We start from the raw sequence: 20,456 nt of genomic DNA on the forward strand, positions 1-20,456 counted from the left end.
TGTTTTTTTTTTTCTGTACACTTGTCGTTCCGTTAATCACAATGAGCTAAATGTTTTGGAATCTTAATAGTTCCGGTTGTTCCGGAAAATTTTCAAAAGGTTTAAATTTAAAGTTTTCATGAAATCGTCAAAGACTAAATGTGAGAGCTATTTTATCAAGGGCAATAAAAAAACGTATATAAGGTTGCGCTACCGTACCGTTCGTTGAGGTTGATCTAAGAAGTACCTTGAGCTTCTCTTAAATATGAAAAAAAAATCTGAAAAGCATTGTACCTGAAAATTACATAAAGACTACATACATAGCATAATATGTTTTTTTTTTTTTTTTTTTATTGCCCTTGTAGGCAGACGAGCATACGGCCCACCTGATGGTGAGTGGTTACCGTCGCCCATGGACTTCAGCAATGGCAGGGGCAGAGCCAAGCCGCTGCCTACCGCAAACCTATCTTCATCGTATTTGCGTAGTAAAGTCATTTTCATAAGAAACTGACGTTCCTGTCTAAATTAATCTGTTTGTTACACAAAATCCATCGTACAAAATAACGAACATGAAGATTTTATGGTGCATAAATCAGAATTGCTTTTGAAGTTTGCGAGATGTTTGGATCGAAACAGCGAATATTGCAACAGCAATGCATTTCATGAGAGACGACCACTAAACATTAATGTTCACAATTCTGAAATTCATACAATGTAATATTTTATTTATATCAAAATACAGTTTAGCTTCGTAAAACTATAGCACTAATTGAGTTGCTCTTATAAAGGGAAACAACATTTAAAGCTATTGCTTCACCGCTGTTTTTGTATCTTTTTATATTTCTACTGTTCCTTCTAATGTTATAATTTTTCAATATTCGAAATTCTATTTATGTCATCTAAAGATGAATGTTATAAATAACATATTAACCTCTTTTAAGATTAATCGTATAGAGGTTACATTCATATAAGCGAATATGTTGAATGAAACGAATGCGAGATATTTCTGTTCCGCTTGGCGGGAAACACGAGCCGGGAGCTTGTAAAAAACGCAGGTGAAGTGTTAGGCCAATATAATATTTATAAATAGTCTAAAGAAATTAGACAGATCTCTGTTTTAGATGCATTCGAAACTCGTGTTACATCTAAAATCTAAGTCTGTGTTTCGTGAAACTGGTTGCAGGTGTCAACGCTGCCAGTACAGTCACGGAGTTGCGCTGATATATTCTGAAAATCATATACGCAATCACCAAGTGCTTATATGGTGCTTCACAAGGATCTTTTTAGGAAGCTTAGTGTCGCGCAGCGAGCTATGGAGAGGGCTATGCTTGGTATTTCTCTACGAGATCGAATCAGAAATGAGGAGATCCGTAGAAGAACCAAAGTTGCTGACATAGCCCGTAGGATTAGCAAGCTGAAGTGGCAGTGGGCAGGTCACATAGCGCGAAGATCGGACGGCCGATGGGGCAGAAAGATCCTCGAGTGGAGACCACGTACTGGCAAACGCAGTGTGGGACGACCACTTACAAGATGGACCGACGACCTGGTGAAAATTGCTGGGTCACGTGGGATCCAGGTAGCAACGGACCGGCCGCACTGGACATCAGTTAGAGAGGCCTATGTTCAGCAGTGGACAGTAGACAGGCTGAGATGATGATGATGATGATGCACGCAATGTAATGAGTATTCAAGAGTGCTCACGGCAGGCAGCGAACAACAGCATGCTTGGTCGTTTGCTTGTCTATCATAAACTGAGATATCTCATATTGAAATCGTCAAAAAAATTCACACGCTTTGACGGGATCCACCATGATTAGAGCGTGATTACAACATAAGCGAAGATTACAACATAATTATTTAAGTGTATTTTAAATTAATTCGTTAGTTTATTGAACTTAGACACACAAAAAAATATTACATTAATTTTATTTATTGTCTAGTAACGGCTTTTTCTGTTTTTTTTTTTTTTTTTTAATATTATCAAAGATGTAAAACTAGGTTTGCTGGTGACAGATCTTGTTTGTAATGCCTTGCGAGTAAGTTGTATCATCCTGCCCATTCCTGTGCCGCGTTATCATTTAAGAGATGGGAAAGGTGTTAAAGAAACCGTCAAAACTCCGAGCATTCACGTTCTGTTTGTGTGTAGAGTCCGGGTAACCACTTAACACTAGGCAGTCCGTGAGCTCGTTCAACCTTGAAAAAAGGTCGTTTCAAACCTGTTGATGGAGCATGAAATAACAAAAGAAAGATGCATTTGTAATTTTTATGACCTCACCGCTTTTAACCTGCAGTCTTAAATTGAGGTCATATAATAGAGTGACTGTTAATAATAATTAGGAGGCACGCAGATGCGATCGAGTTGTTCTTGAGCTACTAAGGTGTCTTCATCGTATTGTCGTATCTAAATCTCTGCATAATACCTTCAGATAAGAGATCTAGATCTCTCTAAGACTAATGTTATTGGTAATAAACAATACAAAGTTTTAATAAAAAAGAAAACCGACTTTAATAAAATAAAAGGAGAAATCATCAAAGCCGAAGTCAAAAAATTATTTATTCGCAGGAACACTCAAAAGCTCAGGTCAAAGCTTGAAAAATGTTCAATTGAAACATGAGAAAACATGAGAAGGATAAGATTCTAAATAACAAAAGTATCATCAAAATCGAATCACCTATAATAAAGCTCTGAGGTAAACATTAAAATACAGTTGAATTGAAAACGTCCTCCTATTTTGAAGTCGGTTAAAGTAACTGTCATGTCGTCTTGTTGACTGTAATGAAAATAATCATTCACTTTTTTTATTATTTTTTTGATAATATTATGTTATGTTATTTAATGCATTATCTTCTCTACCTAGAGCAATATAGGGCTGAATCTATCGTCGGATCGGAATGACCCACTGAGAAGATCCGGTGAGAAATTCAGTCGGTTTATCAATATTTAGTGTATTAAATCAAGCCGTAACATTGGTTTGTTTAAAGCCCACAAAAATTTCAGCAAATAAATACTTTTACCTTATTGCATTTATGTAAATGCTTATTGTTGTTAACAGTGATCTTTCAGTGTTCACTTAAACGGTGTGTAATCAATGACGACATAAAAACTAGACCCTTTAAAGCACAGAAAGCGGTTATCTGCCATGATGACATGTTATATGTTCACATTATGGAGGGTAGGTAGATCTATCCATGGCTCACACTAAGTTTGTGAGAAAGTGATTTTGAAGTAGAAGGTACTGACGTGAAGTCTCGAGAAGGTAACTTAAAAGAGCCAGTGACGATTTTCAAACATTGAACATTGATAAAAAATTGAAGTCTTAATTTCCGAAATTTTCTTTGCAATAATTTTCTGCTAGATTTCTCTTCCGTCTTTTTTATTTAAGCTGGGGAATCTGTTTACGGTTACCCGGCCGAGAGGGGTAACAGACCGGGTTATGTCGGACTCCGGCGCCTCCAGAGAAGAAGAGGGAAAAGAGGAAGACCAAAGTTCTCCTCTTCTTCCAATTCCTACCGGGAGACTATCCGTCTTCTTATCTACGTGAACGACAAATAGATTTTTAATCAATGGAATGGACCACCAATGTTTATGGTGCTTAATCTACATAATATTAAATCATCGCATCGCAACGCAACGAATACCGGTAAAGCTGGAGGGGTAGGATTCGCTAACAGTTGCCCGAGCGCCTCCGAAGGAGACCTAACAACTTTTTTTTCCTATCTATGCTGATAGGCTTGAGAGGCTATTTCAGCTTCTCCTTGACGTGTAGGAGAGCTCACGGGGCTCAAACTGGAAGTGTTGCTAAACACTGGCCCTAGGAATAGCAGTGCTTCGCAGAATCTACCACCGGCTCGGAAACGCGTACCCACTGAGAAGATCCGGCGAGAAATTCAGTGGGCTGTGTCTATGAGTTAATTTACTCGTCGAGCTCTTCGTCGCAAGACGGGTTCGGCGAGGACGGTGACCGGTGCTTGAGGAACCTAAAAGCACCGTTAATGGATCGGGAGGATCCGTAATCACGTGATTAGGGCGACGTCGACTGTTTACCATTCAGTCCACCGGATCGGGTATGGTTCACCGGATCGGGTATGATCCACTTGATCGGATATGCCTTACAACTGAAGAGCAGCTGCTTCTTAATAAAGTGTTTATTTACCTTATCGAAGGCGAGGGGTCGGTGTCGAGGTACGTCAGCGAGTTCCATGGCGTCTGCGGGGCGGGGCTGGGACAGCGGGCGCGGGGGCTGCGCTAGCCGACCTCCATGGGCGTCTGCCGTCGGGGCCGCATGCCGCTCGCGCCCGCGCGGTGCCCCCGACACCTGAGCACCACCATCGACCAAACATTATCTTATAATAATCTTTTTTTTTTACTTTTTTTTTTTAATAAATAAGTCAATATTTACTAACAATCACACCTCGTTAACTGGTTCCGTGCTAAGTCCGTAAAGAACTTGCGTTACAGGTACCAGATAACGGAAATGAATGTATGATTTTTATTATAAACATACAATACATACATATTAATATACATCCATAACTTTACATTTTTTTTTATAAAAAAAATGTATTTTCCAGGTTCTTGTCATATAATTATAATTATAATACAAATGTCTTGCCTTAGCGGGATTCGAACCCGCGAGCCCCTTGTGTAGTGACCATGTCACTTACCACTACACCAGACGGCCGTTAATTAATAATCTACATTTTATATACGTGATTATACGTTAATCTATGATATATATTATATACGTGGAGCAAAAACTTTTTACCCCTTTTTACGAAAATTGCGCGGACGAAGGAGTATGAAATTTCCCTCACTTATGGGGAATATACTTAGTCTGGCCATAAATACTGTTACAATTAAAAATAAATAAAATATTACATTTGAATTTGGAATCTGTAATTTTTATATGATTGCTCATTGAGTTTCCTCATTTTGGCGCCAATACATTGTAGAATATTTTGCGATATTAAAATGGAGTGGGGTGATAAAGAGAACCGAATCGGTGTGATTGCATTACACAAAGTAGGTATGGAGCCAAATGCAATTTTTAAAACTCTTCATACGCTTGGTAAATTGTTTGTGTACCGGGCTATTACTAGGTGCAATGAGACCTCCTCTGTTTGTGACAGAAAAATATCTGGCCGTCCACGTAGTGTTCGTACGAAAAAGGTGGCCAAAGCAGTAAGGGAAAGAATTCGAAGAAATCCTGTCCGAAAGCAAAAGAATTTATCTCGGGAGATGAAGATAGCACCTAGAGACATGTCGCGTATTTTAAAAGATGACTTAGAACTTGCAGCCTGTAAGAGACGTACTGGTCATTTCTTAACTGATAATTTAAAAGAGAATAGGGTGGTAAAATCGAAACAACTACTGAAGCGGTACGCAAAGGTAAGTCATAGAAAATTCTTGTTTATGGATGAGAATATTTTTACAATTGAGCAACATTTTAACAAACAAAATGACCGTATTTATGCTCAAAGCTCTAAGGAAGCTTCCCAATTAGTCGACAGAGTGCATCGTGGGCACTTTCCGACTTCAGTGATGGTTTGGTGGGGTATTAGCTATGAAGGAGTGACTGAGCCATACTTTTGTGAAAAAGGTATCAAGACATCGACACAAGTGTTTCAAGATACCATTCTTGAGAAGGTAGTGAAGCCCCTTAACAACACCATGTTCAATAATCAAGAATGGTCCCTCCAGCAAGACTCGGCGCCAGGTCATAAAGCTCGGTCTACGCAGTCTTGGTTGGAAACGAACGTTTCGGACTTCATCAGAGCTGAAGACTGGACTGGATTCTTAAACCGCTGGATTATTATTTATGGTCAGTCTTAGAGAGTACGGCTTGCTCTAAACGTCATGATAATTTGGAGTCCCTAAAACAATCCGTACGATTGGTAGTGAAAATTTTTCCCATGGAAAGAGTGCGTGCTTCTATTGACAGCTGGCCTCAACGCTTAAAGGACTGTATTGCAGCCAATGGAGACTACTTCGAATAATCATTTTATACTTTAAATTGATTTATATTTATGTATTAAACTAACACACTGTAAAAGTAATAAATGTTATTTGCAATAGAATTTTTTTTATTTTTAATTGTACTAGGCTGCACTAAAAGTATCGGGAATGGAATATTTCCACTGTTCCCGTCATATTAAAATCTTTTTAATTGAAAACTCCTTGGTTTTAAAAATCGAATACCATTTATTTATTTAAAAAAAGATTCTCGGTCTTGTCACGAGGTTTTGTCAAACTTGTTTAGTCGTTGAGAAAATGGAATTCAACTCAAGAAAATTCAAGAGCGATGATTTATTATGACTTTCGAAGTGGTTTAACACAAAAACAGTGTGTTGACCGGATGATATCTGCATTTGGTGATGAAGCCCCATCCAAAACCACAATTTATCGCTGGTTTGCTGAGTTTAAATGTGGACGTGTCAAGCTCAGTGATGATCCCCGTCAAGGTCGTCCAAAAACTGCACTCACCCAAGAAAACGTTGATGCTGTGCGTAAGCTGATTGAGGAAGATCGACATGTGACATACCGCGAAATTCAGGCAACTTTAGACATTGGCATGAGTCAAATACAAATAATCTTGCATGAACAATTAGGTGTAAAAAACTGAACTCCGTAAAGAGAACTGCAACCGCCGCATCATCCTCCATCACGACAATGCAAGTTCTCACACCGCGCACAGAACAAAAGAGTTTTTAGAGTAAGAAAACATAGAATTATTAGACCATCCGCCGTACAGCCCCGACCTAAGCCCTAATGATTTCTATACTTTCCCTAAAATAAAGAATAAATTGCGTGGACAGAGATTTTCATCACCTGAAGAAGCTGTGGACGCCTACAAAACGGCCATTTTGGAGACCCCAACTTCCGAATGGAATGGTTGCTTCAATGATTGGTTCCACCGTATGGAAAAATGTGTCAAATTTCGCGGAGAATACTTCGAAAAGCAATAAATACATTTTTAAATAGTAATGTTGTGTCACTTCGTTAATTCCCGAAATTTTCAGTGCCGCCCGTAACAGTATTTATGGCCAGACTAAGTATAAACAGACAGTGGTGCCGGTAGGCAGCGGCTTGGCTCTGCCCCTGGCATTGCTGAAGTCCATGGGCGACGGTAACCACTCACCATCAGGTGGGCCGTATGCCCGTCTGCCTACAAAGGCAATAAAAAAAAAAAATCTGGAAATCAAACATCGCTTTTTAATATTGCACAAAAACCAACTCTATAGAGCTATAAGTATATTTATAATTTATATATACTTCAACTCTAATAAAAAAAAGCAACTGTTCAAAAATAATTAAAAATTATTACTTGAAATTTTCAATTTAATTCAGCTCCGAAGTAAAAAAAAAATTTTTTTTTGTTGCTTTGATGGTGGACGAGCTCACAGCCCACCTGGTGTTAAGTGGTTACTGGAGCCCATAGACATCCACAACGTAAATGCGCCACCCACCTTGAGATATAAGTTCTAAGGTCTCAAGTATAGTTACAACGGCTGCCCCAGCCTTCAAACCGAAACGCATTACTGCTTCACGGCAGACTTCTACAGACTTCATTTATTACTGTTTACAATTCGCCATGCCTTACCAAGCGCGTAATCATTAATAAAATTATGCAACACACAACAATATTGTACTTAAATAATTCATAGATACGAAATTAGCCTTCATAAGGTGTACGTCGAATAACACCTGTGATCGGGTGAGTTCAGCACGTAATGACGAACATCATTATGTACAAAGTATTACGGACATTTTACATCTAAGTCCAGTGATCTCATACGCATAATTATAGAGAATTTTAGTACGTTTTCACGAGCGTCGTACTTTTTATTCTAGCCGTGTCTGTTCAAAAATAATTGAACGACTTTTTAAAATTAAAAAGACAACGAATTATTTTACTACAAATCAGTCTTCACGTTTTTCTCGGTGATTTTTTCTTGCAGTCAAATGTATCATTAGGATAGATCCAATACTTTTTTCAAGTTAATTTTTTTATTGTTGTGATGGGTGGACAGGCTCATGGTCCACCTGATGTTAAGTGGTCACTGGAGACCATAGGCATCAATCAAGTTAATGTCGCCACCGAACTTGAGACATGTGTTCCAAGTCTCAGTTTATCAGTACAACGGCTGCTCCACCCTTCAAATCGAAACGCATTACTGCTTCACGGTAGAAATAAACAGGGCGGTAGTACCTACCCGTGCGGGCTCACAAGACCCCCTTACCACCAGTAGTAACGCAAATTATAATTTTCGCGGGTTTGATTTTTATGATTACATCATCGTGGAAGTAATTCGTGAACATTTGACATAATATTTAGATTTGTCTACATAAATCAATCATTTATTCCGCTTCTGTATAAGCCCTTTGGAATTGTTTTTATTTTTCTTGTAAACTCAAGCTCTTCGCTATTTTCTTTCGGTAAGTATTTTATTCTCAGGACGGAGGCTAGCTCTTGTGAATTGGCGGTAGTTCTTTTGAGGTTCAACAAGTATGTACTTTCATTTATGTTGAATAAAATTTTTTTGATTTGATTTGATTTGATTTAATGTTAGTTTAGTATTATCTAATCCAAGAAGTGATCGCGTCGTTATACATTAAAACAGATTAGAATGTGAATAGTTGAAATCACGGATGACCTTATTCATTTTGTTTTATGATAAATAGTGTTTTATCATAAAGTGTAATTAAATTTAAATGTTTGTGGGTCGTCACGATTATTCCCATTGAACAGTACAATCGCTAAATTAGACATGAAAATATGAGAATCGCGTGATATCGTGAAATAACTAAACTTGCATAAATATCTCTATAGAGCTATGTTTTACGAAGTTTCATTTTGGATTTATTAATTTAGCTTTGGCTTTAATACTCTACAGCGTAATACAACGTCATTGACACATTATTTTGTAAAACTAATAATTTTATTCAATGAATATGTCATGATGCATTTTACCGTATTCGATAAATTTTATAATGAATCGTAATTTCAATGTCGGAGCAACTATTTAATTTTCAATACCTTTGCAAGCCATGCCGGTGAATTCACAAACTCGTCTATTGATGTCATTTTAGGTTTCTGAAAATTATATTATATTATAGAATATTAAGCCAAATGCGTTTTTATCATAACTAAACAACGTTTAACGTACCGGACATAAACTTTACCCGTCTCTAGCGTCGTACTGTGTGCGTCACAATGATAAATCTCATTGAGGCGATGTAAGTAAACACACGCGTCAAAATCGAACTCATTCAAACTTTCATTTCAATAGTAAACTAATACAAAATGCACTTATGGAAATATTATATTTTTGATATACAAGTATTTTGAACCAATCTAACACTGTTGCGTGATGCAGGTAGGTAGTTAATCGACGAATTTTACCAACCGGCTTGTCAGCGCTCACAACATTCTCTGAAAACACAGATAACGCAGCGCTCGCTAAAATCTTCTCGTATCGTAAATTTCAGAGTCATAGGGGTATTTAGGGAGGCTTAGGCACCTTAAGATAAGTGAGATAAGTAGTCCGCGCCGTGCCATAGAAGCACCCTGAATGGATAATAGTTTAGAACGTTACGTGACGTAATTACTGTACTCAAACCACAATTTCCTTCGTGTACTATAAGCGGTTATGGAAATAAACGGTTATACAACCTACATACATAGCATTTTACGGTGCAGATAAATAGTTAGACACGTAACGTGTCGGTGGCCTGCGTGTATAAGCATAATAAATAATTATTCCCTCTGTGAATTGTTGTTGAAGTAACGCACCGGGTTTATTATTATAGTTTTAGGAAAGTACAAAATTAACAATGTGCGTTTTGATTGATGGGTGTCGGTTAAGCTGGTTCCAGTTAAATTTGGAATGGCCTTCGGGGGGCAACAGAGCGCGACGCTGCCGTTGTGGATTGTCCTTCCCGTAAATAGTGACCCGACGAATGAAGCCCAAACGATATTAAAATTATTTAGAGCGCCTACTCGCATTTCGTGGTCGTTGAAAAGTAATTGAATATTTTAATTACCGATTACTTCGGTTTATAGCATGGGCCGTGGCGCCATTGTGAAAATAAACAATTTTATTACGTAAACATAATAATATTTAAATTTTTAATGCAGCGTCTTGTCTGTCTGTTCGTGGTTTATGGATTTTAAATCAATTAGTTGTTTAAGTCTCTGTTACACTACTATCCAATTACCTGTCCCTTAATAGTATCCTTCAGTTTTTTTTAAAAATTCTCATTCGTAGCTAGTAACGGATTCCAACCTGCCTCTTTCTGCCGCAAAGCAATCGTGTGATCCGCTTCGAAGAGACGGGCAGCCGTCGAAGCGATTTTAGTTTTCCCAGGAGTGGAGTACCAATTCTATTCAGATTTCAAACTTATGCCTCGTGGTGGACTTTTGAACTACCTCTAAACGATAATTCGCTTTGTTGTCCAGGTGATCTTGAAAGGACAAAGTAATCAAAATTTTCTATTGACATCATTCTTTCCAACATGTCCAGATGTTTTGTGAAGTTGTAAGTTTCTCTTATTTTATGTGAAAAATAAGTAAATTAATGAATTTGTAGTTGTAACATAACGTTGGAATGAGGTTCTGATTCCGGTGATAAATTTCTTCTTTTAAATGTATTTTTATGTTTTTTACTATTAGTTATTAGCTTATTGGGTAAAGTGCGTTGTGTGTGATATATATATGCTGCAATAGTCGGAAAATTTATATGGATTTTGAAAATTTTATGAGAGAAACATATTTCAGATTTCGTTAATGCAACCAAACTATTATTACGCATATTACCCAAAGTTTTCTATAACTAACTCTTTTAACCTCTATCTAAGCCACTCAATTAATTGGTCATTTGCACCACAACGTTTTAATTGGTAGCTGATTAACAATAAATATAACCTTCTCAAAGTAATTCAACACTATTTATTCCCCCATAAATAAAACACAATAAATACGAGCGAAGCTCCTAAGAAACCCATAAATGTATTGTAATTAATAACTGTACATAGTCCGACGGTTAAGTAAACAGTAATATTTACAAAAAATATATTATATTTGTGTGACATAAAATCGCGTCTGGCGATTGACCTACTGATGATTAAACGTAATAAAAATTTATCCCGTATAACCGATTGGGACTCGTAAACAGATTATAAAACTGTTTGCACACATGATTGCTGTGGATAGGTCTTCTATAATAGTCATTTACAATTTAATACAATCTTAAAAAACTTTTTTATAGCAATTAACAATTAATAAGTAAACGAGTTACGATTCACTTTTCCAATCTCTGGCGCGGGACGCTGGGTCGAAGTCATAATGGGAATCGAATGACTATCCTGCCTATCAAAGCGGAACGCGCGGCTATTTCTGTGGAGCAATAGTTAGACCTATAGTATCACGTATGGACGGCTAAATAGTAAAGCTTAATATAATAGTCAAATAGCTTCAAGAGGCCAGAGTAGCCTATTCCTATCTTCGATAGACGAGCTCACGTTAGTCTAATGTTAATTGCTCATCGGAATAATACGATCACGATCGTCCGCATATAATAGCAATAATCAAAGCGAAATTAAACCGTAAAAACAGTTTTAATTATGTCTATGTCTCGCGAAAACCGAAGAAAATAACATAATCGCTTCTTTAACTGTTTATAAAACTTATTTTATACTACAGCTTGTTGTTCAAAGAACGTGTTGATAAATTTTCTTTAAGTGGAAACGTATTGTATCACATTATGAGTAGCCTGTTAGGTTGTCAAATGATACGGAAATACAATCCTGATTTTCTCGGCCCTATTTTCTATTTAGCGTTCACTCATAGTAGTTTATTCAAGTTTACCACTAAATCATATAAATAATATGTTTAAAATTCACAACTAATAACGTTTGAATGTTTTTAGCATTGAAATTGTAAGTTCGAAGCGTCACAACACTATTGAATTGGTATAAAACAACATTATATGAATAACACTATAAAAAAGCGATCACTTTTTTTCTTTAATTTACATAAAATAATGTTAAAAAGACATTTAAATATATTAATAAGGAACTTCGTTCCAATAAAAGCGAGACGAATATATTAAAAGTGAGACACGAATTTTCTTTCAGCTGACCAAATCCGCAACGGACATAAGACGGGCTAAATGTGTCAAACCGACCGTAAACCTAGTTTTGTTTGGGGCACGCTTATAATCTAAGCCCTGATCTATTTTTAGTATGCAACTATGTAAAAGAAATTCAATTGTACTAGTCCTCATTCGAGTCTGTCGGGAAATATGACTAAAATAATAATTATAATAAGATTACTACTTAATTTCGTTTTTATATGTAACTGATTGATAAAATATATATTTTTTTCATCTCATCAATCTCTCAGTCAAATTTTTTTTTATTGCTTTTATTCATTGCTATTTCTTATGAGGTTACCATAGCTCGTAATAAGCAATGCCTGGATCAGAAACGTAAATATATTTATGTAATATGTAATGTAAGTAAGTACCTTATAAGTAGTATAATACTATGTTTTTTTGCTAGTTGTGAATATTGTGCGCTATGCGAGGGTTAACCCGATTATTTCCGCTAGCGTCTATGAGTTCCGGTTTGAAGGCTAGGAGAGAACGGTATTCAATATAATGATTGAGGTTCAGACTTCGTGTCCCAGTTATAGCACTGGCGCTTACGTTGTGTTATCCGTAGGCTGCGGCAAAACCAGGTGAGCCGTCGAGGGGCTTATCTGACCAACTACGGCAGCAATCATCAAATTAATGACAATGAATTATACAAATATATTAAGTTCGTAAAATTATATTAAGGTGGTGGTTATTCGTAACCGTGTCCCGTTCAGTGTTTGCAGCGAACGTCGGTGACCATGAGGAGCAACCTTGTCTGATTCAAAGACAAAAAACCATTAAGTACTTTTATACTATACTGAGACCTTAGAACTTATATCTCAAAGTGGGTGGCGCATTGTAGATGTCTATGGGCTCCAGTAACCACTTAACACCAGGTGGGCTGTGAGCTCGTCTACCCATCTAAGCAATAAAAAAAAATACGTATAGAATTTTTTTCCAGACAAAAATTTTTTTTATAGTGTTCAATTGATTATTCAGATGAGATATTTTTTATGTTTTTGTCTTAATGTATGTAGTTTTATTAATTAGTTCCTTCGAGAATAACCAAAAAAACACTTTTTTTCTTTACCTATTCCCTGGTAGCCTAAGGGAATATTCCAACTAAGCGTCGTCGAAAGAAAAAAAAAAACACTACACCGATATAATTAGAATATTTTTCTTAATATACTTCGATACTTAACAATTTACGACAAGGCTAAAGACGAGAACAGAATTCACAATAAAATATACAATTGTAAGTATATTCTTAGTACTGTATACTAAATTCAAAGCGAGTGCCAATTGCTGGCACTTTAGGAACACGTAGTCCTATCATAATTCAGTTTTACAATTGGGCCCCTACGAAAGATAATATAATACAAACGCTAGTACCAACCCACGTTGTTGTCGTGAGTATCCGTCAAGCGCAGTGGAGTGGAATCCACCTCTGTGTCTACAAACTATATCGATCAAAACACTTCGATAAAGCTAGACTATCGTACTGTATTATTAAAGTTATTAATGGTTTTGTTAAGCTACTGGTGGTTAAGTTTTTTTTTTTTTAATAGACATGTACGTTGATTTTATTTAAAGTCAATATTAAACGTAATTAAACACGAAACATTGTTATTTAAAAAACAACAAAAAAATTTAACATTCTCCTAAAACCTGTCCGTTGTACTGAAGAAATAAATCTTAACATAAAGCATAATAGTAGTTTTGTACAGTTAAAAAGCGCATTAAATATTTAACATAAAGGTAAGCAATACCTCGTATTTGGGTGGTTTTCCTACAACTCCGCATAGTGAGAGCCGCCTGACCAATGATACTTCTCGGTCCATGAGCACGGCCGCGATTCCAACGACAGAATGTCCTACTACACCTAGTGTTCTTATGATGGAACATCAACACTCAGATAATTAACACTGATTACCGTTAACTCGACCTCTGCAGCGTTCCATATCCACAACATCAACGAATTGAAACGATTTTTATGCGGACTCTTCGTAGAGCTAAATTTCAGCTAATTTCGCCTCTAATAGGTATATAAAAATATATTAAGATAAAAAAAACTGTAGCAAAATAACAAAAGTAAGCATGGTAGCTAGATAAAACTCAAGGCCTGTAAGGGTGTTTGTTATAATGAAGGTATCGAGGTAGCGAGCGCCTGCTCGTAAGACGCTCCACTCCACCATTATGTAACACCCGCACACCGCGACCAGACACCTTTGTAGTCAAAACTAAAAAGCTTCTAAACAAACATTCTTAGTTTTAAGCGTTTACTTTTACTGTAACTAATTGAAATCTTCGGAAATGACTAACCGACAGAGCATCGGAGCAGTCGGACGCGCAACACACGACCGTCGGTTACCGGTTGACACGAAGAAGGAAGAATCCGATCAGAAAGAGTCCAGATATTCAGAAATGTCGTGACGAACCGCGACAGATTCCGGCCGGATTATAGCAAATGTTTTCGTACGTGATAACGTTACCTATGTATCGTCACGAACATAGAGCGGACGGCGGATGGATATCGCGGGACACGGAAACTCGCGCGCGTTACCGTCGAGAACAAAGCTCACTCCGACACCTCGATAGACTGGAGCAGATTGGGACGTAGTCGGGAGACCGACTCGCAAGAGTTTAGGTGACGGCGTGAGACCGCAGGCGCGGTTGTCGGGAGTCGGGCGCGGTCGTTGGCTGCAGTCAGCGGTCGCGTCGCGGCGCGGCCATGACGGCGGCGCGGCAGGCGACGACGACTCGCGCACTGCCGAGTGCCGCTGCGAGCCGCGCCCGCCGCCACGCGTCCCGGGCTCGCGCACGCGCCTTTCTCGACCTCCCGGCTCCACCGACCGAATTGATCAGCCGGATCCTCGATTGCAATGAAATTTATGACAGATCGTAGATCTATTATCGATGCGAAACCATTGAAGCAGCCGCTGATAATTGAAGACTCCTTCGATAAATGCACGGATTTCATTATTGAAAGTGGCTTCTCGATTTGTTTACAATTTTAATATAACTTTTATATATAATTAAGGTTCGATGTAGATCACTGACGGGAATTTGGATAGAATTTATCGAGCGCCGTTATTATATGAAATATGTAGAACATCATGTAGGTACCTACTAGTGCGCTCTGATAATTATAATTTATTTAAAATAGACCGAATATAAATCTAGTTTTTTAAATGGATTTTAGTAAACGAACGAAACGAACACGCTTAAACTATTCGGTACCGTGCAGTCTTATAATGTAAATCCGTTATCTTTTGGACACGCTATGCGAACGTGGATTTTAATTATTCATGTGTAATGTGCATAAAATACTACGAATGTCGATATACGAATTTATTCCTTAAGATCCACAATAGAATTATATGATAATTTTTAAAAGCTGTTGTGAAACAGCGAATATTATATAAAATTTTAATGCTCATTCGAGAAACTTAGCTACAGTCCGCTGTGAACAGGAATCTTGTACAATAGGAATCACAGACTGGCAAACATACTTATATGTGCGGAAATATATTCAATTAGATGTTAAGACCCCCAAAAACAATAAAGAACTTTTAAGTCACATAAATGTTTTCTCGAAATATGAATCAAACTCACGAAAAACAATTCGTACAGCTCAGCTACCGGTGGCGCCAGCCAAAGGATTAGTAAACTTTAATGACACATTTAATTTCTAACTTATTGTTTATATCTTCTATATCGTTATCTTCGTTTGCTCTTGTCTAAACTAAAATTTTCCTAACAAATTCATTCATAAAAAAATATATATTTGTCTTTTCCCAGTCTTCTTGAATGCCTCAGACAAAAGCAGACCTGTGAGGGATTTTATTTGGTCTGCACAATGCGTGAGTGATCGATCGTGTGGTCTTTTCCCATCGACTATGCATACTATATTTTCTAGGTTATTTGGATTTCTACCAGCGACGTATCCAGAGAGACTCGCTAGTAGTAGAAGGTTGAAAGTCTTGTTGTTATATATTATTTCACGGATGACTGACGAATTAGTTCTGCGATCGGCCCGTATATAATTTGTAACATGAGTATCCAACACTACATATCAAAGACGTCGATTTTAATTATATCAGTGTCTCTGAGAGACCAAGATTCTGCATAAATACACGAATGTAGGGAAGACCAACATGGGTACAAATCTCACCTTTGTTTTGGGGGATATTTTTTGCTCTTTCGGGACCCGAGAGATTATTGTCATTGCTAATTTCGTCATTTGAAACCTTCTACAAATCTTTCTGTCACTGCGATCTTAACCATTTATTATAGAGCCGAGATATCCAATTAGTATTGGTAAACAAATTCCAGCGGGTTCATATACCAGCTCTACCGAACATACGTTTTTTCTTTATTTAAATTGTGGCCTGAAGGCTACGTCACTCTACACTAGATAAAATTAAGTCAGCTCTTTCTATGACGATGCGAATGGAGTTTTGTAGTCAGAATGTCAAATGTTACTTATCTTTCGACATAAACGAAACACCACCTTCCCATCCATCTAAAGCTCTTCTTAATTTAAATACAATGCATCCTTGGCTAGTGTCTGGCTTGAAGGGCATAGACAGTATGTTTTATTTATTTGTTAAATAAGATTATGAACTATGCCATGTGCTATAATATTTATAGAGGTTTGCTGCCAGTACGGTTATGTGTCCGGGATACTCTCATTGCTATTATTATGATCTGTGTAACAATCTGTTTCCACATAAGTACTAAATTGCGACCTCGGTTGGAATCTCAGGCCGCTATTGGTTCTATACAATAGAACCTTGCTGTTGTGCGACTTTAAACTCACAAGTCTGTAGTCTAAATATGAGTTTGAAAAACCCTTGTTGTTGTGAAGTGGTCTAAATATATATTTTTGTCAGTTGTTTATCCATTGAACTTTTTCCATATCATTGCAGATTTTCAGAGTAGGTATATGCCTCAATGTCAATCTCTACCTTAAGCTTGAGATCTTCAGGAAAAATACTGTCGTTGCCGTCTGATTTATTGGGATTCGGTTTCTGTGAAGCAAATTTGATTTCAGATTTTAGCTGATAGTGAATTCGAATACAAACCAGCTCGTAGGCGGGTAAAACAAAGAAATGAAACATGCAAACATATTATGTGTATTTAAAATACCTTTATGTTATACTTTTTAGTTAGTATTTTTAACGTAGTCGGGTTTTTTGTTTACCTTTATAATTTATTGGCTTATCCGCGGTTTCGCTCGGGTATTCAAAGAAATGTGCCTTTTTTTCTAAATTGTTATCTAATTTTTCTAAAAATAAAAAAACCGTTTCCCGCATGACCGAGATGTTTTCGGGATAAAAGATAGCCTTTCCTGACCTAAAACTATCACTTTTAAATAAAACATATCGATCCGTTATTTCGTTTCGACGTGAAAGGACACACAAACAAACTTTCACTTTTATAATATTATTATGGATATGAATCTTTATATAAATCATCTCATCTCAACATCTTTATATAAATAGGCAAAGACAAAATAGTTCAGTACCGGTCTGTCAACTGATTTCCTGTTTTTGTTAGGTAGCTATTGACTATAACGTAGTGATTACTTGCTCAGTGCTATTGACAAGTTTACATTTATAATTTTTTTTAAAGTTCAGGTTTTTACCAAATAAAAAAAAATACATAAAAAAGAATAAATCGTGCTAGCAGCGTCTACATGCCGCGTACTTTGCGCATTTGGTCGCGCAGGTCGCTAAAACAAAAAGCGTGTCTCATTCAAGAGGTCGCAGGTCCAAGACGGGCCAATTATAAATATGTTTTCAACTTTTCTAGAGTCTCTTCAGAGCTCAAAAATACTATTCTTGCACTCATTTATTGCAGATTGAAGAATGCACGTTTTGCTAAGGAACTGTAAGTGTAATAGGTAATTGCCATAAGGGGGACAAATTGTATTATATAGGTATATTAATTGATCGATTTCATTAATTTATCAGAAAATTTGAAAATCCTAGACCGATAAACCGTCATATAATTGTCAACAAACGGACAATATTAACTTCAGTGAAAGCTTTTGATCGCCTCGTTTGGCTCGGGGCTAGTGACCCTGAATACCGTACCTCGGTTCGAACAGTAGGAGTCACATCGGCGTTCCATCAAACGATCGACGACGAAAAGGCTTCAGGCTAAGCTCTGAGCTCCCCACCCCTACAGGCTACTGGAAGACAGGTAGGCTAAAAACAGTAAGAGCCTACCTCGCATCCGTTTTTTAATTGCCGAAAAATGCTTCTTGGAATTCGACTTAACATGAATATACTTTACTGGTGGTAAGTTCTCTTGTGAGTCCGTGCGGGTAGGTACCACTACCCTGCCTATTTCTGCCGTGAGCAGTACCTAATGCGTTTCGGTTTGAAGGGCGGGGCAGCCGTTGTAATTTATACCGAGATCTTAGAACTTATATCTCAAGGTGGGTGGCGCATTTACGTTGTAGATATCCATGGTCTCCAGTAACCACTTAACAACCACGTGGGCTGTGAGCTCGTCCACCCATCTAAGCAATAAAAAAAATTATGATCTACAATTTTTAAACGCTAAACGATTTTGAGTGGGCAATGAAGCCGTCTATAAGCCAGCGAACATGCGATATTGTAGTTTCGCTATATATTTATGATCGATCGGTAAGTCATTCGCCTCGACAGTCATTTCCGATGTCGTTCACATTGGGTTTTGTACTTAAGACGTTTTTGTTTGATCGATTTTTTTCACGCAAACCTTTTTTATTGCACTGTGGCTACCGGACCATACACGCTACAAGAGAAAGCTGTAGGTCTCGTTTTGTGTTCACACACACCGAGAGATGAGTAGAGTAGAGAGATTAACTAGGTACCTAATTTTGGAAATTTGATAAATATTCCATGTTGTAATTTTTAGTACACGACGGTTTTAGTTCGTCGTGCAAGTTGTTCGTTAGCACGTACTAAGTAAGAAAAAAAGATGTTCGCCTGCGGGATTTGAACACCGGCATTGTCTCATCGGTTCATACAACTACACTTGCGTCTTATCTTTTAGGCCACGGCGACTACAAACCTTTATACGAGTATCAACACAAATAAACGGCTAACAACCTACGGCTTAGTTAGCGACAATCAGCATTTATCGAAAAATCCTAGTTCGAAGTGATTTTACTTTGATTTTTATAAACGATAATCTATAATTATTGTTTTAAGATAAGCATTCGGTTCTAAAACTGAACGAGATTGATATATTTAAATTCGATATCGTCCATGTCATGTTCGTAGTGGTTTACAGAAATGCCTACTCATTCCCCTTGTATTATAATTTATCGATTGAACACTTTTCTTGTGTCGGTGGCAGGTCTCTTCTTTTTTTTTTTATGCCCTTGTAGGCAGACGAGCATACGGCCCACCTGATGGTGAGTGGTTACCGTCACCCATGGACTTCAGCAATGCCAGGGACAGAGCCATGCCACTGCCTACCGCTTAAATAAGTTATCTATAAGTTATTAAAGTAATCTATTATAAAGTTCAAATTATAACCAGAACAGAAGACCTGTTTGTTTTAAACGATTTTTGAAGTCATAATTTTTTTTTCTACTTATGCAGACAGCTTTGAGAGGCAATTTTAGCTTCGGAGTGTCGCTAACACTGGCCCTAGCAAGAGCAGTGCTTCGCAGAATCCACCAGCGGATCGGAAACGCGACCTACTGAGAAGATCCGGCGAGAAACTCCGTGGGCTGTGTCTATGGGTTAATTCACTCGTCGAGCCCTTCGTGCTTGTGGTACCTAAAAGCACCGTTAATGGATCGGGAGGATCCCTAATGACGTGTTTAGGGCGACGTCGACTGTTTACCATTCCTTCAACAGGATCGGATATGTACATCAAATAAAATAAAATAGTAACAGAGCGATATTTTTTGAAGGCTGTTTAGTAAAAGTTTATTTATCGAACATTTACATTAGCCATTAAATAGACATGATGCTTCGTTATAGAAGAGTTGTATTATGAAATAAACACCTGAAATGAGCTGCCTTGAATTTTTTATGCCTCAAAACTGTACGATATCATTACTGTAATAGTATCACCCACATGATTATTTTCTTACATGAGAAGAAAAACCCATCTAGGCTTGGCCTATCGGCAAAAATAATAGAATTAAAATATTCATTGCCGTTTCTCTCTCTCTCTAATTTAATTATTTAATCTCTAATTTAATTAAAATAAAAGAACGTAGTGGTATCTCTAATTAAAATGGAAATAACGCGGCCCAAGATTCGTAATTAAATTTTTACGCAAATATTTCTGACTTTCATTGGTTTTTAATTTTATACTGTTTTCAA

General features: G+C 37.3%; 1 protein-coding gene and 1 long non-coding RNA gene across 4 annotated transcripts in view; one reads left to right on the plus strand and one right to left on the minus strand.

The window, feature by feature from the left end:
* The window catches only part of LOC149502174 (uncharacterized), a 34,245-nt gene extending 19,293 nt beyond the window's left edge, over window positions 1-14,952 (minus strand). The window contains exons 1-2 of one of the 3 annotated variants that reach the window (XM_089730282.1): window positions 14,440-14,952; window positions 4,134-4,295 (exon numbers count right to left, since the gene is read on the minus strand). In XM_089730282.1, coding sequence (XP_089586408.1) covers window positions 4,134-4,181 — 48 coding nt within the window. In that variant the 5' untranslated portion in view covers window positions 4,182-4,295; window positions 14,440-14,952. Of the gene's footprint in view, window positions 1-4,133; window positions 4,296-13,886; window positions 14,156-14,439 lie in introns of those variants that run through there. The other 2 variants (XM_089730280.1, XM_089730281.1) reach the window with 2 other exon arrangements.
* Window positions 14,953-17,792: 2,840 nt separating this feature from the next.
* Window positions 17,793-20,248, plus strand: LOC149502175 (uncharacterized). Its single transcript, XR_016323723.1, has 3 exons — window positions 17,793-18,012; window positions 18,164-18,327; window positions 19,722-20,248. It is a non-coding gene; the product is annotated as an uncharacterized LOC149502175 (long non-coding RNA).
* The last annotated feature ends 208 nt before the right edge of the window (window positions 20,249-20,456 follow it).

This window comes from Bombyx mandarina, chromosome 10, assembly GCF_030267445.1.
Source record: "Bombyx mandarina strain Sakado chromosome 10, ASM3026744v2".
Classification (NCBI taxonomy): domain Eukaryota; kingdom Metazoa; phylum Arthropoda; class Insecta; order Lepidoptera; family Bombycidae; genus Bombyx; species Bombyx mandarina.